The sequence below is a fragment of the Podarcis filfolensis genome, assembly GCF_964270895.1.
Source record: "Podarcis filfolensis genome assembly, chromosome: 2".
Lineage (NCBI taxonomy): Eukaryota > Metazoa > Chordata > Lepidosauria > Squamata > Lacertidae > Podarcis > Podarcis filfolensis.
In genome coordinates, this window is record NC_139605.1 from 5,928,910 (window position 1) to 5,947,631 (window position 18,722).

The 18,722-nt window shown below is 48.9% G+C and overlaps 1 protein-coding gene across 2 annotated transcripts; it reads right to left on the reverse strand.

The window, feature by feature from the left end:
* Positions 1-1,815: 1,815 nt before the first annotated feature.
* Positions 1,816-18,655, reverse strand: TAP1 (transporter 1, ATP binding cassette subfamily B member). Of its 2 annotated transcripts, XM_083600932.1 has the most exons (11): positions 16,786-18,655; positions 15,606-15,720; positions 15,381-15,511; positions 12,374-12,579; positions 10,786-10,983; positions 8,997-9,125; positions 8,230-8,418; positions 7,444-7,617; positions 6,440-6,599; positions 4,679-4,815; positions 1,816-3,927 (listed from the first exon to the last, which is right to left on the reverse strand). In XM_083600932.1, exons 1-11 carry the CDS (start codon positions 17,291-17,293, stop codon positions 3,679-3,681), a joined length of 2,196 nt encoding a protein of 731 aa, XP_083457058.1. In that variant the 5' UTR covers positions 17,294-18,655; the 3' UTR covers positions 1,816-3,678. The 2 variants fall into 2 exon arrangements, 1 of the variants encoding a protein (XP_083457058.1); XR_014544947.1 differs by lacking the exon at positions 1,816-3,927 and having other exon boundaries at positions 4,679-5,845; positions 5,903-6,599.
* Positions 18,656-18,722: the final 67 nt, after the last annotated feature.

The window sequence follows — 18,722 nt, forward strand, 5'->3', positions numbered from 1 at the left end:
TATGAGGCCTGACATGATGATAAAAACGGACAATAAAAATTGGATGTGGAAAGCCTGGTCTGAATGGGACTTTGGAAAATGGAGAGATCCCCTTTGGAGGAGATCTGAAGACCTGAGGATTACAAATTTGTTGAAGGTGAAAGCTGGAGCTTTGGGGACATTTGGATCTGAAAGAAATTTGAAACAAGAGTTGGAGTACCCCATAGGCTTTGCTTTTAAGTATGGAGGACTGGCTGGAAGCAACATGGATTCTGTTGGGCCGGAGCCCCTCCGAGACTTGGGGCTTAACATCAAGGACTATCAAAGAGACCGGCAGAAAGGAACTGAGAGAGATATAAGGGCCTCGGACGTGAGATCTCCAGGCTAAATAAATAACATAAAGACTGATGGATATTGGTTGGGGACTGGAACCGGGAGAAGGGTGGGTGGAGGTTGGGAATCCAAAGGGTACATAAGGATAATTTGCTTTTTATATTTTGTTAGTGGTAAGGAAATTGGGTAAATCGTGGAAGGGAAATTTTGGTCGACTTTAGGAAAAAGGCTTAAGAATAATTAATGAGGTATAAGTATTGATGTATGATTTTAATAAGGTAAAATTGGTTTTTTCTTTTTAAATTAATTGAAAATAAGGCTGTTAGAAATAAATTGAGGAAATGGAAAAAAGAAGTAAAGTAAAACAATAGTATGTTAGAACAAATGTTTAAGTTAAGGTAAAGAAATAAGTTAAGGACTTGCTGAACTGACAATTTAAATTGGAATACAAGAAGGGGAGGTGTGAGGAGGTCTGAGAAATAAGGTTAAGAATAATAAGTATCAGAAACTTTATGTGGTTTTTTCTATTTTTTTTTCTTTGTTTAGTTTTGAATATTATGTATTTTTGTGTTTTTGTTTTTTTTGTTTATTTCTTGTTTTTGTTTGTTGTGTGTTTCTTGAAAATGCCAATAAATATTTAATAAAAAAAACAACAAAAAAAAAAAACAAAATCTGTTGATAACTTTCCCATTACAGTGGTACCTCGGGTTAAGAACTTAATTCATTCTGGAGGTCCGTTCTTAACCTGAAACTGTTCTTAACCTGAGGTACCACTTTAGCTAATGGGGCCTCCCGCTGCCGCCACACGATTTCTGTTCTCATCCTGAAGCGAAGTTCTTAACCCGAGGTACTATTTCTGAGTTAGTGGAGTCTGTAACCTGAAGCGTCTGTAACCTGAAGCATCTGTATCCCGAGGTACCACTGTACCACTTGTGGTGGAACAACCTTCAATCACTTGGTGCATGGGTAGGCAAACTAAGGCCCAGGGGCTGGATCCGGCCCAATCCCCTTCTAAATCTGGCCTGCAGACGGTCCGAGAATCAGTGTGTTTTTACATGAGTAGAATGTGTCCTTTTATTTAAAATGCATCTCTGGGTTATTTGTGGGGCCTGCCTGGGTTTTTATGTGAGTAGAATGTGTGCTTTTGTTTAAAATGCATCATTGGGTTATTTGTGGGGCACAGGATTTCGTTCATTCCCCTCCCCCAATATAGTCCGGCCCTCCACAAGGTCTGAGGGACAGTGGACCGGCCCCCTGCTGAAAATGTTGGCTGACCCCTGAAGTGCCCTGAACATGCTGGACTGCAACTGAAGGCCTTGATAGTTGCTGCAACCCAACAACTTCTGGAGGGCACCAAGGTGGCTGGGCCAGGGGTGGGAGGGAAGAGAAAAACAGGATGACCATAGTTCAAGGATATACAGCGGCTGTATAGAAAGTGGTCTTCATTGTCCTGGGGGAATGTGATCCATGCTTTATAGTGAAAAACAGTGAAAGAGAAAAACCCACATAAAAAGTGTGTTTTAATTTATACACATCTACAACAAAGCACATTTCTCTGTTTGCACACGTAAGAAACACACAAAAGCAAAAAAAAAAAAAAAATCTGGAAAATGAAACAAAAACCTCAACATTTTAAGCGGTTGCCTAGACCTGTTTGAGGAAAAAGATACCATCTCAGAGCACAGCCCCCAGAGAGCTCCCCATCTCCATGTTATTGCGTAATACAGAACGGAAATTGTCCACTCGAGACCCGTGGCCGGTTCTGCCGTTAAGTAGGGTGAGGCAGCTGCCTCAGGGGCTGGTGGGCCAGGCAGCGGGTGCCCAAGGCACCCCCCCAAAAAGCTGATCTCTTGTCCCTCTACGAGGACTCTCCTCGCTCTCTTAACTACAGTTCCTACTTCCTACCAATTTAATTTATCAGATTTACATTCCACCTTTTGCTCCAATGAGCTCAGAGTGTCATTCATGGTTCTCCCCCTCCACATTTTATCCTAAAAACCCTGTGAGGCAGGCTAGGCTGAGAGCCAGGGACAAGCCCAAGTTCACCCGCTGAGCTTCAGGGCCAAACGGGGATTTGAACCCAGGTCTCCCAGGTCTTCTCCGACACTCTTAACCCTGACACCCTGAGAGAAGCGGGGCCTGTTTATGTGGCATGTGAGTGTTTTGAAAGTATGGCATGGATGTGACCAACCTCTGAACAGAGAGGAAGTGTGCTCTTAGTGTTCGTAGAAAACCTTTGTACTATATGACCAAAATGTAACCATACAAAGGAAAGCGTCGTTTCCGTTGCTACACCCAATCTATCAGGTGGCCCCTGGAAGGCTCCCCATGAGGGACTGTGGCCCTCAGGCCTGAAAAAGTTCTTCACACTCCTGGCCCACTGCTTTTTTCAGATTCACAACCTTCCAAAGCGACTCACAAGAACTGAAGCGATTAACTGGGTTTTTACAGTACGGTGTACAAAACAAAATGGAGGACACTGCCCAGTTGCCAGGGCTACAGTTAGGCCTCGACTGCCCACCCAAGTGACTTTTGTGCATGGAGTGGGCGAGGGACGACCTGCCTTTTACCTCAGGCAGCAAAATCTGTTGGGACAGCCCCAATAGTGAAGGAAAGTGTGGGGTGAGAGGACGGTCAAGTAGACAACAGAGGTGGGCCACCTCTGGGTTGATGTAAGGGAGGCAAAGAGGACCATGGGATTGAGGCCTCTACCCTTTGGCATGTCCTTCGTATAAACAGTGATTCCCGCGCACGGGTTTCAAAATCTCAAGTTGTGCCGATCTTCTATGATAAGGTAGGGATTAACAAATGAGTAACGGCCTCCGCTAGGGGTGCCAACAAGAATAAAATATGTTGGTGTGGGGGAGCCAGGTAAGCCTCGCCCCCACATAATTAATCACAAGATGTAGCCCAAAACATATGGACAACTCCAGATGTAAAGATATGCATTTCGAAGAGCTGGAATTTTGTGGGGCTGGCCCTCTCAGATATAGGGAGATGCCTTGAAATAAAGATTACTATTTTCATAGAGAGATGAGGAGGAGAGGAAGCTGCCTCATAGCATTGGGCCAGTCAATCTCAGTACTGTCTACACTGGTTGGCAGCAGCCGGTCTCCATGGTTTCGGACAAGGGAGTGTTTTTACCTATTCACAGAGGACTTGAACCTGGGACCTTCTGCAGGCAATGGTCCTAGCAAGGTTGTGTCTCCTCAGATCTTTTGCCTTAGCTGAGGTGACAAGCTGCAGGCTGGTGGATTGGGTGCACGCCAGGCATTTCCCCATCCCTCCTGCCAAAAGAGGAGGCAGTGATATTGGGTGACGACTGCATAGGTCTAGGCCAGGGATCCTCCATCAGTTCTGAACCCACTATAGATGCTTGTGGTCCACGTCAACAAAGCCATTGTTGCTGCCCTCAGCTCCATTCTGCTGCCTCTGCACCAGCTGCCAGTAGACGCCCTTCTTCTCCATCAGTTCCAGGTGGGTCCCTTCTTCCTGGATTTCCCCATCTTCCATGACCAGGATGTGGTCGGCACGCTCCACGCTGCGCAGGCGGTGGGAGATGAGCAAGACAGAGCGCCTGTGGCGAGCCTCCCCTTCGTAGATCTCCTTCTCCACCTGCGGAGTAAAGAGAAAAGGAGTTTGCTGGCAGGGAGGTAGCCAACTTCTTCCCCTTAGCCCAGTTGCTTTTGCAGGGCTCCTGTGCCTTAAATGAATCATACTTCAGGAAAAGCTGCATTTTCTTTTCTTTCTTTTTTATAAGAGTTATTTGTTTGGTTTTTCAAATTATAATTTTACAGTCACAACTAGCAACATAAAAACAAGACTCCTGGACTCCCCTCCACTCCTTTGTGGGTCCTATTGTTAATCATTTCCTCCTGCATGAGAATCCAAATCTTTTACCTCTCCATTGTGTCCAAAATTCACCATTAAACTACAAGTGCTATTCTCAAGCCGGTCTTTGACCGTAATAAATTTCATGTTCATGTACAAGTGCTATTCCAACCCTACTAACAACTTAAACTGTTTACAATGGCTTTTAAGATAGGTTATAAATTTTCCCCATTCCTTATTAAAAATTTGGTCTTCCTGATCATCATCATCCGAACATGAAAGAGGCTGTGGGAAAGATTTTTTATTCCTCCCCCATCAAGCATGGTGTTAAGCGTATAGGCACCTTGCAAAATCTTCCCACAAAAGGGGTGAAGAGGGAACATCCATCTATCCTTCTGACCCCCTGGCATGAAAGCCACAGGGGGAATTGCTGCAGTGACCATCTATTTCTGTAGATATCGGACCCTTTTTCTAGAATATCACAGTAGAGGCATCCACGCCTCTGGGCTTCTACCCCTCCACGGGCCCATCTTACCTTCTGCTGGCTCTCCATGTCGAGGGCGCTCGTGGCATCGTCCAAGATCAGCACTCGGGGGTCTCGGATCAGAGCCCGGGCAATGGCAACCCCCTGCCTTTGGCCGCCGGAGATCTGGCCTCCTGTTTCTCCAGCATCTGCAGGGAGGAACAGAAATGGCAGCAATGGTCAGACACTTCAGAAATTCCTTTGCTTCCATCAGAACTAGGACAGTATCCTGCCTGACACCCTGCAGAGCTGCTGCCAGCCTGTGTAGACATTACTAAGCTAGATAGACTTAGTCTGAATCACAATCAGACAGCTTCCTATGTCCTCTGAGACTTTCTAGGTCCAACTTAAAAGTGGCCAAGAAATCAGACTCCCAAGACCTTCCCTTCCCTTTTGGCAAACAATATCCAATGCGGGGCCGGCCACCCATGAGGCGAAGTGAGGCAACTGCCTCAGGCTGCAGGATTCACTGGGGCAGTGGATCCTGATGTTGATCTTTCTCCTTGCCTCGTTCCTGATTTAGATCATCCCTTGCCCCTTCTTCCCTGGTGGGGAGGGGGGAATCCTTTAGGGGTCTGTCTCTGGTGCCAAAAAGTTTTGGGCCAGCCCAGATCCATTGCTACCCCATCCCACGGCTGGCAGGGCTGTGGGGCAGATGGTTCAATTTTCTGGGGGCCACATGCTGGTGACGGGCAGGGCCAGAGGCAAAAAGTGGGCAGAGGAATGAATGTACGGTTGACTGGGCCGAAATGTTTGCATCTGCTGGCAGAAGCTGAACTGAAACAGAATCCCTGACAAAGGAGCCTACGTTTCATGGTATCATCACACTGAGATTCCAGGGCAGGGGGAAAACCAGACTTTATTTCACCCAGGTCAAAGACCCAGTTTGGCACCCCCTGATGCACAGTTGCGCACACACACACACACACACACACACACACACAAGCTGGGAGTCTCAATGACGCCTCTCTGGAGGCTTCACCCAGGGCAAAAAAACGGCTAGTCCTCCCATAGCTACAGCTCAGCTCCAGGGTTTTGTTTTTGTGTTTTTTAAGGAAACAAGAAAGCTAATATTTATTAAAGGAAATCTGTATTTGCCAAGCAAATAGAACTAGGGGTCTTTCCTAGGAGGGTTGCCATATTTTGAAGAGCAAAAAAAGAGGACACATTTGCCAACTTCTTGCCGCAACCCCAGAGTCATTCGTGACTGGACTTAACAGTCCGGGGTCCCTTTACCTTTACTTTTAACTATGGATGACTCTCATTTTTAAAAAAGAGGACATGTCCTGGAAAAACAGGACATATGGCAACCCTTTGTGGAGATGTAAGAAGCCATATTGCATCTCAAGAGGAGAGAGAGCCAAAGCATGCCTGCTCTCGAGAGGGAAGCAGGAAGTGAGGTCAGCAACCCTAAGAAGATCAGTCAATAACGCTGAATGACACTGACACAGGTCAGTGCAAGGAGGACTGTCTAGGGCGTTTGGAGGTTCCTATGTCTACCTTGTTCTCGTGCAGATGCATCAGCCTAAGGTGGAAGCCAAGTTAAACCTCCACACTTGCAACACCTGTCCAGACAGGGAGAGGTCTTTTCCAGAACTGGTTACTACTACTGAATCCTTTTGGTTAAGGTGGAGATGCCACAGACTGAACCCAGAACCCTTCTGCATGCAGAGCACCTGCTCTGCCCCTGAGCCACACCCCCTCCCATGGATCCCTTACCAGGGTTAGACAGGGATTTGGAGAACTGGGCGGGTCTGGGGAGGGGGTCCCTACCTGTGTCATAGCCGCAGCTCATCCTGGCAATGAATCGATGTGCTCCCACTCGCCTGGCCACCCCTGCCACTTCCTCCCGGCTCTTCTCCCCCAAGCCGTAAGCAATGTTCTTGTGCAGGGACCGGGCAAAGAGCACCGGGCTTTGGCTCACCAGCGCCACCTGCAGGGAGGGCAGAAGAGTTCGTCAGAGAATCGGGAATACTTTTTTTAATTCCAGGTTATTGCCAAGGAGAACCCAACGGTGCATGCCTGGACTAGGGAGGAAGAGGAACTCATTTGGCTTGCCCTTGCGGTGCACCAAACTGATCCAACACGCCTAAACTTGCTTGCTGATTGGAATGCGAGTCCTGGTTGGATCACACACTTTTAAAAGAGGAAAAAACACACTGAAGAATTTTCAAACTATACAACTATCCAATAAGAATCTAGATCAAAGGTTATAGGGGGGAAAGCTTCAGAACTAGGGATAAATTGGGCACAATGCACTTCTCTAGCATTTGCGACAGTTTATCTGCACAAAAATATTCTTTCCGTAAGGGATGTGTACTAAATACAGGTTTCAAAGATGAGTGCATTGAGAGGCGTGCATCTTAGGTATGCATTAAAAGTGTGTACAAAATGCATACAACATGAAGACTTCTTTTGCACTCTTATTTTTAAAAAATATGCACAACTCAGAATGGATCTATGACTGAGAATCAGCAGGACTAAACTATGACAGAATTAGTCCATCCTTTGCATGGAACTGGAAAGTGATTCTAAAATGACTCCAGTTGGAAAAGAGGAGGTTCAGAGGCCAATGGAGCAAAACCAAGGCTGCAAATTGCCCTCTGCTCTCAACATGTGTTTTCCTGTGTTGCATAAGATGATGCAGATTGCAAAAGGAGAAAGCAACTAAAAATTGGGGGAGTCGCAAAGGAGAAGACAACCCATACCACCCCTGACCTGCTGAAACACAAGAAAGGCACCTTCGCTCTCTGTTCTGGGGCGAGATCCTCCCTTACCTTTTCATGCAGGAAACGGTGGTCGTATTTGCTCAGCTCTCTGCCATCCAGGGTCACCTGCCCGCTCTGGGGCTCGTAGAACCGCTCCAGCAGAGCCACAAGGGTGCTCTTGCCCGACCCCGAAGGGCCCACCAGGGCAGTCACCGTGCCAGGACGCAGCTCTAGGGACACTCCCTGTGGGCAGGAGAGAATGAATAAGGCTGAGTGCTCACTGGAAGGACAAATCCTGAAGCTGAGGCTTCAAGACTTTGGCCACCTCATGAGAAGAGAAGACTCCCTGGAAAAGACCCTGATGTTGGGAAAGATGGAGGGCACAAGGAGAAGGGGACGACAGAGGACGAGATGGTGGGATAGTGTTCTCGAAGCTACCAGCATGAGTTTGACCAAACTGCGGGAGGCAGTGGAAGACAGGAGTGCCTAGCGTGCTCTGGTCCATGGGGTCACCAAGAGTCAGACACGACTAAACAACAACAAAACATGCCAAGCGGTGGCAGTGTTTGGGGGGTTCAAATATACTGCACATTATCAATGTCAGTTTTGGGGGTCCCAAAAGTCCAGCCCTCTGCAATGCAGAAATCTTTTGCCTGGTGCAGGACTTGAACCCATGGCCCTGAGATTGAGAGTCTCGTGCTCTTCTGACTGAGCTACCCAGCTTTATTCCATTCAGGTTCCCCCTCTAAGAGTCTCGGCTGGTCTGTCCAACGTTCTCTTTGTGCCCCCTTCCTGAGGCTCTGTCTCCCCCCCACCCTGAATCCCAGCTCCTTCCTTCCCTTTCTTCCCAAATACCTTCAGCACAGGAGGGCCTTCCCGGTTGGGGTAGGAGAACGAGACATCTCGCATCAAAACGTGCCCCTGCAGATCCTGGGGTGTTAGCGTCCCCGAAGAGCTAATCTGGGGTGTCCGGTCGATGTACTCAAAAAGCTTCTCAGAGGAGCCCACAGCTTTTTCTACACGTGGAGAAACGGAGAGCAGGACCTGCAAAGAGGGGAAGGAGAAAATCTGTGATGGAGGATGCATTGGAGGAGCCAGGGGCCAGGTCACTGGTCCCTCAAATTCAGTATTGTCGGATTCTCAGACCTAGCTGGAAATATCGCTAGGGACCTCAGCACCTTTTCTTTTCCCCTATGTTGGTCTTTAGGGACGCGGGTGGCACTGTGGGTTAAACCACAGAGCCTAGGGCTTGCCGATCAGAAGGTCGGCGGTTCAAATCCCCGCGACGGGGTGAGCTCCCATTGCTCGGTCCCTGCTCCTGCCAACCTAGCAGTTCGAAAGCACGTCAAAGTGCAAGTAGATAAATAGGTACCGCTCCGGCGGGAAGGTAAACGGCCTTTCCGTGCGCTGCTCTGGTTCGCCAGAAGCGGCTTAGTCATGCTGGCCACATGACCCGGAAGCTGTACGCCGGCTCCCTCGGCCAGTAAAGCGAGATGAGCGCCGCAACCCCAGAGTCATTGGTTAGGGGTCCCTTTACCTTTACCTTTATGTTGGTCTTTGCTCTCCTGAACCCCCTTCCCGAGCCCTGCTGTGCGTCCCTGGCCCCCAAAATAAAAACTTACCCTCACTGCTGTGGAAAACTCCATTTCGTAGAGGACAAACGTAACGAGTTCTCCGCTGCTGACGCTTCCCAAAGTGACCAGGCGCCCTCCGTAGTAGAGAATCCCCACCTTGAGAGCCAGGCCGGAGAGCTGGAAAGGGAAAACGGGGCTTGAGGGAGAAACTCCTCTCCAAGGATGCTTGAAGCTGAGTCAAATCCAGAGTCAAACCGGTCGCCTGTCCAGGTCAGTATGGCCTACACTGACCGGCAGCGACTCCCCAGTGTTTCAGGCAGGGGTCTCGCCCAGCCCTACCTAGAGGGGACGTGAGATTCACCTATTGCATGCAAAGGAGATGTCCTGCCACTTGGCCGCATTGCCTTCCCTTAAAGGCAAAATAATACGCCGGACCTCATGGTTCTAAAAAGCTGTTTAAACTGGAAGAAGGGAAGCTGTCTTACACAGTCAGATCCTTTGTCCATCTAGCTAAGTGTGTGTGTATTTTTAAAAAATTATTTGGTTTTTCAAATTAAAAGTTTACATAAAAATATTGATCATCAAAAACAAGATTGCAAGGTATCTTCTGGACTTCCATCCTCCCCTTTGTGGGTCCTGTTATTAATCATTTCCTTCTGCATCTTTTATGATAGTCCAAATCTTTTACATCTCCACTGTATCCAGAATTCACCCTTAAACTACAAGTAATACTCCAAGCCTACTAACGATTTCAACTGTTTACAATGGTCTTTCCATCTAGCTAAGTGCTAGTGACACCAGGGTGGTCAAAGCCGGCCACAAGAGTACAAAACCCACAGAGGCCACAAGGTGAATGACATTTCTATATTGTAAATTAGGGTGTTTGCAATATATTTAATATACACAATTACAGTGGTACCTCGGGTTACAGACGCTTCAGGTTACAGACTCCGCTAACCCAGAAGTAGTACCTCGGGTTAAGAACTTTACCTCAGAATGAGAACAGAAATCACGCGGTGGCAGCAGCGGGAGGCCCCATTAGCTAAAGTGGTACCTCAGGTTAAGAATACAGTGGTACCTCAGGTTAAGTACTTAATTCATTCTGGAGGTCCGTTTTTAACCTGAAACTGTTCTTAACCTGAAGCACCACATTAGCTAATGGGGCCTCCCGCAGCTGCTGCGCTGCTGGAGCACGATTTCTGTTCTCATCCTGAAGCAAAGTTCTTAACCTGAAGCACTATTTCTGGGTTAGCAGAGTCTGTAAGCTGAAGCGTATGTAACCTAAAGCATATGTAACCCGAGGTACCACTGTAGTTTCAGGTTAAGAACAGACCTCCAGAACGAATTAAGTTCTTAATCTGAGGTACCACTGTAATATATATAATTAAACAGACAATTAACAGATTTAATTATTAAACAAATTTAATACACAAATGGGTGTATGCATTTTTGTTAATGATGCATGACACAAAACTTATTTTTTTAAAGGCTTTAAGATGTGTTTTTGTTGTGGTTGCTGCCAAAAAGGGCTATGCAGCCAACAGCTATGGGCTGGACCACCCCGATCTACGTTGACCAGCAGTGGCTCATTGGAATTTTGGGGGTGGCATTTCCTGCTTTCCCTGGAAGTGCCAGGGATCGAACCCACCACCTTCTGCAGACGCTGTCACTGAGCCACAATCCACTCTGGGAGGCCCCACATCCTTCCCTCCGTCTCAGCCTTCCCAAAGGTTGCACTTTCCAGTTGTTTCGGAAACCCCCAAGAGCCCTGCGGCCAATTCCAGCCTCCATCTCCATCCCCCGCCCGACCAGAAATGGAGCAGTTTGGGTCCCTTACATCGCTAGTCCACATGGAGGCCGCGTAGGCCACGGCCTCCCACTTGTTCAGCTTGTAGGTCTCCTGCAGCTTCTGGTCGTAGCGCCGAGCGGCGCCGTCCTCGTTGGCAAAGCTGCGGACGGTGGAGATGGCCTGGAAGGTCTCCGTGGCCACTTCGTTGGCCTTGGCGAGGGACTCCTGGACCTGCAGCGCCAGGTTCTGGGAGAAGAGAAAAGGCGGGTCAGTGGAGCAGGCGCTGGGGAAGCAAAAAATAGGAAGAAAAAGAAAGAAAGAAAAGAAAAGGGACAAGGAACTTGTTTCTATCTATCTATCTATCTATTTGTTACAAAGTAATAACCGTAAATAGGGACGCGGGTGGCGCTGTGGGTTAAACCACAGAGCCTAGGACTTGCCGATCAGAAGGTCGGCGGTTCGAATCCCCACGACAGGGTGAGCTCCCATTTCTCGGTCCCTGCTCCTGCCAACCTAGCAGTTCGAAAGTACGTCAAAGTGCAAGTAGATAAATAGGTACCGCTCTGGCGGGAAGGTAAACGGCGTTTCCCTGCGCTGCTCTGGTTCGCCAGAAGAGGCTTAGTCATGCTGGTCACATGACCCGGAAGCTGTACGCCGGCTCCCTTGGCCAGTAAAGCGAGATGAGCACCGCAACCCCAGAGTAGGCCACGACTGGACCTAATTTTCAGGGGTCCCTTTACCTTTACCTTAACAATCCTAAATAAATAAGAATAAAAATGAGCACCCCACTCCCAAGACCATTCCATTGTAACTATTTAACCTCCAAAAATTTCAACACCTCTTGCGATGGTTTGACCCCTTTCCGTTTAAACAGTACAAATTCTACAAACACCTTCCACATCTCCTCAGAATCATTTCCCCTGCATATCCCCCGTCTTACCTTAATGGCACATGTTAATTTATCATTAATAGCTAGCTAGCTAGATACTTTAATACGGTCGGAGACCAGCTTATAAAACCCCCTTGTGGGTAGCTATATTCCACCACATGTGGGACATAATTCCCGTTTTCCTGGCATCCCTTCCAACGCAACACCAAATATTCCTTGTGTCCCTTTTCAGAGACTGCCATTTCTCCTAAAACTGGCAGTTTCGGTAGGGGGAAGAAGCAGGGAAATTGGAGCACAGAAACTGTCCCTTAAGTGGAGGTCACTTTTACTTCAGTTGATCTTAATTGGGAGAGTCTCTCTCTCTCCGTTTTAGGGGCAGTCTAAAGGAAGAGCCACATCGGAAGCACAAAGAATCCTGAGAAGTTTATTAATTATTATTATTATTATTATTTGACTCTATATGCCGCTCTATACCCAGGGGTCTCAGAATAAAATCAAGATATAAAACCAAAAAAAGCACAGCTTTCATCTCAGAGAGCTACAATTCCCAGCACCCTCAACAAACTACAGTTCCCAGGATTATTTGAGGGGGAGTTTTCTATACAATGTGGATCTATCTACCCATTACCACTGAATACCGGTTATGGGGGGGGGGAGACAACAGCCTTGTCGAGAGAAAGAGATGGGGTACCGAGTTCGAATGATGCCCAGCAGGACCCTGCATGGCACTCCTGGTTATTTGGGTACCTTGTGAAATTTCCCAGAGAGCTTTGGCACCAGCAGGATGAAGGGCAGGGCCACCGTGACGAAGAGGGTCAAGGGCACCGACAGCCACAGCATCATGGCGTAGAGGAAGACCCCTCGCATCAGGTACCACATCAGCAGGCTGAGGTCGCTGCTGAGGGCCTCGCTCATGGTGTCCGTGTCAGTCGTCACCCGGGAGGTGATGTCCCCTGTAAGGAAGGAGGTCAAGGATGGTGGGACAGCAGAGGAAATATCTGGGCAAGGTTCAAGGTAAGCGAAGATGACCCAACAGCTGTATAATATCTGCAAGGAAAACCGAGTGGGGGGATTATTCCATGGGTGGCGCTGTGGGTTAAACCACAGAGCCTAGGACTTGCTGATCAGAAGGTTGGCGGTTCGAATCCCCGCAACAGGGTAAGCTCCTGTTGCTCGGTCCCTGCTCCTGCCAACCTAGCAGTTCGAAAGCACATCAAAGTGCAAGTAGATAAATAGGTACCACACCGGTGGGAAGGTAAACGGCGTTTCCGTGCGCTGCTCTGGTTCGCTGGAAGCAGCTTAGTCATGCTGGCCACATGACCCGGAATCTGTATGCCGGCTCCCTCGGCCAATAAAGCGAGATGAGCGCTGCAACCCCAGAGTCGACCACGATTGGACCTAATGGTCAGGGGTCCCTTTACCATTACTTTATCCCTGATAATAATAACAACAATAATAAAAAATTTTATTTATACCCCGCCCTCCCCAGCCAAGACTGGGCTCAGGGTGGCTAACACCAGTCACAAAACAATTGATTAAAATTTAACTTAAAAACAAGATTAAAATACAACATTAAACTTAAAACGCGGCCTCATTTCAGTAGAAACTCAAATCAAAAACTTTTTGGGGATGAAAACGTCAAATCTTCACCAAGGCCAACTATCCAGACTGGTCCTACGTGGGCCAGAAAAAAGCCAGGGAAGTCCCCAAATAGAAGTTCCATCACAGAAGGAGAAAGGAAAAAGGATAGAGGGGAAGGGGATCAAGTAGATTCCAAGCCAAAGGCCAGGCAGAACAACTCTGCATTTCCAGGAATGTGAAAACTTCCCAAACAAACAAGAGCAGCTGACATCCACTCCTGCTTTTTAGCTTTTGAGGAAAACGTGTGTTGTTTGGATGAGCACGGAAATAAATAAGGATCTGTGTTGGATTAATGAGTGGCTGTGTTGGGTCAGATCAGTGGTTCCCAACCTTTTTTTGGCCGTGCCCCACCTGTTGTTGTTTAGTCGTTTAGTCGTGTCCGACTCTTCGTGACCCCATGGACCAGAGCACGCCAGGCACCTCTGTCCTCCACTACCTCCCGCAGTTTGGTCAGACTCATGTTTGTGGCTTCGAGAACACTATCCAACCATCTCATCCTCTGTCGCCCCCTTCTCCTTGTGCCCTCCATCTTTCCCAGCATCAGTGTCTTCTCCAGGGAGTCTTCTCTTCTCATGAGGTGGCCAAAGTACTGGAGCCTCAGCTTCACGATCTGTCCTTCCAGTGAGCACTCAGGGCTGATTTCATTAAGAATGGATGCGTTTGATCTTCTTGCAGTCCATGGGACTCTCAAGAGTCTTCTCCAGCACCATAATTCAAAAGCATCAATTCTTCGGCGATCAGCCTTCTCGTGCCCCACCTAAGCATCTCTAAAATCCTGATGCATCCCCCCCGTGACATATAATTCTTATTTTTTTTAAAAAGTGAACTCCTATTCATGTGGAGGAAGCCTAAAAGGCCTTTAACTTGGTCTAAACATTCTCAAATTGCGCCTCTTAAAAATCAAATTTCCCCCCTGTGGGGGATTAGATCCTTGAGCCCAGCACCGCCATCAGTTCAGGATTTGGGGGCAGAGAGTGCACATTTCAGAGAAAGTGGTTTTTGTTTTTTGTTTAAATTATCTGTTACAATTTACAAATCACCTTTCACATAAGCTTCAAGGCGATTTGCAACCACCCATTTAACTCTACTTCCAGTGTGCTCTAGGGGTTGGGTGATATCCGGATATCCGGATTTCAACATAGCGATATATCAGCAGCTAAACATCGCAATATATCAATATATCACGATGTCTGAAATATGGATGGAACTATGTAGAGGTGAGCGCTGCTGGTTCGGGAAGCAGACCTCACGTGATTTGGGCCACCAAATAAGTACCTTGTTGTTTCTTTGGAAATGCTACATTTTGATGGGTTTCCCCCACCCCTAAAAACCCCCAGCTTCAATCCAAATTGAGAAAAAGGACGACCTAACTGCATTTTAAGCCGACGATGTGGACATAGCCATAAAATAAAAGGGACCAGGGTTCAAGGGCCCTGAAGCCTTGGGTCTGTTGTTGCCTCTCAGCCCGGCCTACCTCACAGGGCAGTTGTGGGGGGATTAAATGGGGAAGAACCACATGTGCCACCTTCGAGCTCCTTGGAGGAAAAGGCGGCATATAAAAGCAATAAACAAACACCGTATTTTCCGCTCCATAAGACGCACCAAGTTTTCAGAGGAGGAAAACAAGAAAAGCAATATTCTGAACGAAACAGTGGATGTATGATTTTTGTGGTTCATGCTGTGGTCACAATGATATGTGATTTGAGGGTGAATTTCAGGTGACCCAATGCAAAAATCCTGAGGATCCATCCATGTGGATCCGTGCTTTGTAACCACATGTTTGCTTTGTTTCAACACCCACTTCCCTCCTTCCCCCCCAAAAAAAAGCGTAATCTGCTTTTTGCCCCTGGGCAATTCGGCTCCAGGGACCATGCATTCGGTCCATAGGACGCACAGACATTTCCACTTACTTTTTAGGAGGAAAAAAAGTGTGTCTTATGGAGAGAAAAATACGGTACTTAAAAACTCCAGAAGAGCAGTAAAATGGCTTTTTTGGGGAATGCTACAAATTAGCACGAGGCAGCAATCTGAAAAAAATGATGCAATAATCCAGAAAATAAAGGGGTACCTAAACTTAAAGACAAGTCCCATTTGGTGCAGAGTCTGGTTTTACCTGTCTTGTTAGTGTGGAAGAAGCAGACTTCCTGTCGCAGGACGGCTCTGAAGACGTTGCTCTGGAAGCGAGTGTGGAAGTGGTTCATGGTGGTGTTGTAGAGATAGTCGCACAGGAACTCAGCCAGAGCGCTAAGAGAGAGAGGGAGAGGTCAGAAAGGGAGGGTGGGCCTCTGCCTTCTCCCACCCCAAAAACCTTCCTAAAACTTCTCCACCTGCTCCGTACCTGCCAACGGTGAGGGCGGACATCACCCAGAGAGCTCTCTCGAAGGCAGAGGGGTCGGCCTCACCGGTGATCCAGTCGGTCACATGCCCCGTGTAGTACGGGATCGCCATCTCCCCTACAGCACACAAAGGGGGGGGGGAGACCCTCAGGATTCTGGCAACCCAGAGACAAAATGGTAGGTGTGGGGTGGAGGTGGGGGTAACAGGAGCTGGAGGCTTCAGTTTCGGGGTGAGAAGTGGGGTGCAGCAAGCTTATCCCCCTTTCTTAGGCTACAGCTCAGTCTTTGCCAACCCGGAGCCCTCTGTATATTCCGGCCTGCTCATAGGAGCCAATTCCTAGGGATCCTGGGGTCTTTGGTCCCCCACAATAAAATATTTGAGAAAAAGCTGATGGCCATTCAATCGGTGTGTGCGCACTGCGTCATGTGATCGATTATGTGGGCGGGGGCTTACCTGGGCCCCCACAATATTTTATTCAAGTTGCCACCCCTGCCCAGCCCAGCAATGTCTCTGTTATTATGCACCAAAATTAATCTAGTCCTGAAGCTGCAAGGAAATTGCACCCAGGCCTCAAATCAAAGGCGGCGGCGAATACTGAAACTTGGCTGAAATTTGCATTTGCAGATGGTGTTGGGTGAAAACAACCAATAAATTGAAACCAGCTGGCAGCAGGTCAGACGAACACCTACCAGCATTCCTCCACACATGAGCTTGACTACAATTAACCTGTGGGACTCATTGCTACAAGATGCTGGGAGGATCAGGAGCATACATAACTTTCCCAAAGAAAAAGGCTGGATGTCAGGTTTCTGGATAGCTTCCCACAAGCAAACCACTCGTTTCGCTGCACAGACATTCTCAGGATGCAAAGGGTAATTCTTACTTTTAGAAAACATCTGAAGGCAGCCCTGTTTAGTGAAGTTTCTAATGTTTAATGTTTTATTGCTTTATTATTAATAATATTCGGTTGGGAGATGCCCAGAGTGGCTGGGGAGACCTGTCCAGATGGGCGAAAATAATAGAATAATAGAATAACATAATAATATAATAAAAATAAATAATATTAAATATTATTATTATTACAAGTAAAACTCTGTACCAGAGATAGAGCAGGGAAGGGGGCTAGAATGAAGCTAGGGGGTAGGTTTGGGACCCCCACCCACCCCCACCCACTCACTTACCCAAGGATGAGACCACCAGCAGCACAGCGATGGCTACGAACCTCAGCACATCTGGCCTCATGGAGGCGACAAGGCGCCAAAAGGATGCAGAAGATTTCGTCTCCACCTCCCCCTTCCCGTGGGGGGCGAGGTGGTGCCACAACAGGGCCGATGCCCCCACAACAACATAGCTGAGGGCAAACACATCTGCCCGGGCCCAGCTGTGCGCCAGCTCTAGGGCGACCCCTTCAGACAGAAACAGGTATTGCAGGGTTGTGTAGCAGGGGACCAGGAAGCTGAGGAGGAGTGCTGCAGGCAAGAGGCTGTCTTGGACCCCAGGACCCCCGCAGCAGGTGGCGGCACAAGCCGAGAGGGTCAGCAGCAGGCACCGCGCCAGGGCAGCGGCCCAGGACGCCACCAGGGGGCTCCACCAGGGCAGTCTCAGCAGATGCCAGGCCAGGCGGAGGGTGAAGAAGTCCAGGAGCGCCACTGGGGGGATCCAGACCCAGGGCAGCCAGGAGGGCTTCATCTTCTCTGCAGCTGGCAGTGCCAGGGCTGGCAGGATCCTAGACAGAGAGGAGAAGCTGCCTTCGGAGGAGAGGCCGGCAAAGTGCAGTTCTGGAAAGCCCCACTGAAAAAGAAATCAATCAAGAATCCGGATCAGGCCAAAGATCTCATCTGGGGGAAAAGCAGCAGCCCAAGGAAGAAGCAGCCGCCGCCGCAACGCGCAGCAAATCTGCAGCCGCGCACCCAGTTCTCCGCTTCCAACGGAGGACGGAGCTGATCGGCTCGATTCAGCCGGAAAGTTTCTTTCTGCTGCAAATCGGCGTCGCTAAAAGAGGTTAAAAGGAAGGGCGACGGCGCGCCCTCTGGCGGCCCGACGCCTCCTCGCGCCTCTTTGCGCGAGGGAAGAAAAAAACGGGTTTTTAAAAGGAGCAGCTTCGGGTGTGTTTTGTAGATCCTGGGAGCTAAAAGTGGAAGTGGAGTCAAAAGGGGAGAGAGGTTTGCAGCCTTCCCTCAGCCGCGCCTCTCTTCTCTGGAAAGCCCCTCCGACCAGCTCGGCTCTTCAGGGAAGCGCGGCCGTTTCTGGGAAGTGGAAAACGAAAGTAGTTTGGTCGTTCCGAAATATCTCAGAAGTGGGCAGGGCTAGAGGACGAGAAGGAAACGGCCCGTTAGAAAGGATTGGAGGGGGAAGGGAGTTGCAAATGGCTTTGTGTCTCTGGCAGGATAAATTATGTCTGCAGGGCAGGCGGCGATTCAACCGGTGAAGCTTTTCCTACTAGATGCGCGGAGATGCAACGGGCAAGCTTCACCAGTTGGATTTTGTCAGGCAGCAGGAAAAAGTAGGAGGGAGTTTCCTAGGGGTGAAAACACACGCTCTGCATCTGGCTAGGGCATTCACATTCCACTTTTCGATTTATTGCCATTTTGAAAAAAGAAACACGCGTGTCCGCCCGTCCACACGTGCTTCTTGCACAGAATATCAGGGAGGTGCGTTTTCACACCCGCCTGGGCACACGGGCGCCGCCGCCGCCGCGGATGCAGCAGAGACGTCGACTAAGCACCGGGGAATCATGGAGCTGGTAGGGCACCCCAGAGATCCTGTAGTCCAACCCCAATGCTCAACGATCTCTCTCGCCTTCTCTCACCATCAGCGTGCAGGGCGTCCCTTGCACGTGCGAATCCCCCCACTTGCCCCGCCCCGTAGCCTCGATCTGTGCGAGAAAGGCCTTGTACTCTGCACATGCTCTGGACCACTCTCGCCATCGCGATTCTTCCGCATGCCGGAGGGTTAACGCGCGTTCATTCATTCATTCATTTAGAAATGTGAGCCTCGGCTTTGGCAACAGGTTCTGGAGCGGATCCCCGGAGGATCAAGTGTCCAGCAAGCTCCGGAGAGCTGGCTGCCAGTAACCTGAGCGCTGGGGAAGCGGCTTGGGATGCCTGAAGACCCAGCT

Coding starts and splice junctions, on each gene's coding strand:
- TAP1 (XM_083600932.1), bottom strand. CDS start 17,293: ATGAAGCCCTCCTGGCTGCCCTGGGTCTGGATCCCCCCAGTGGCGCTC. Junction 15,721..16,785: donor GCTGGTGGTCTCATCCTTGG/GTAAGTGAGTGG, acceptor TGTGTGCTGTAG/GGGAGATGGCGATCCCGTAC. Junction 9,126..10,785: donor CCTCCATGTGGACTAGCGAT/GTAAGGGACCCA, acceptor TTCCCTTTCCAG/CTCTCCGGCCTGGCTCTCAA.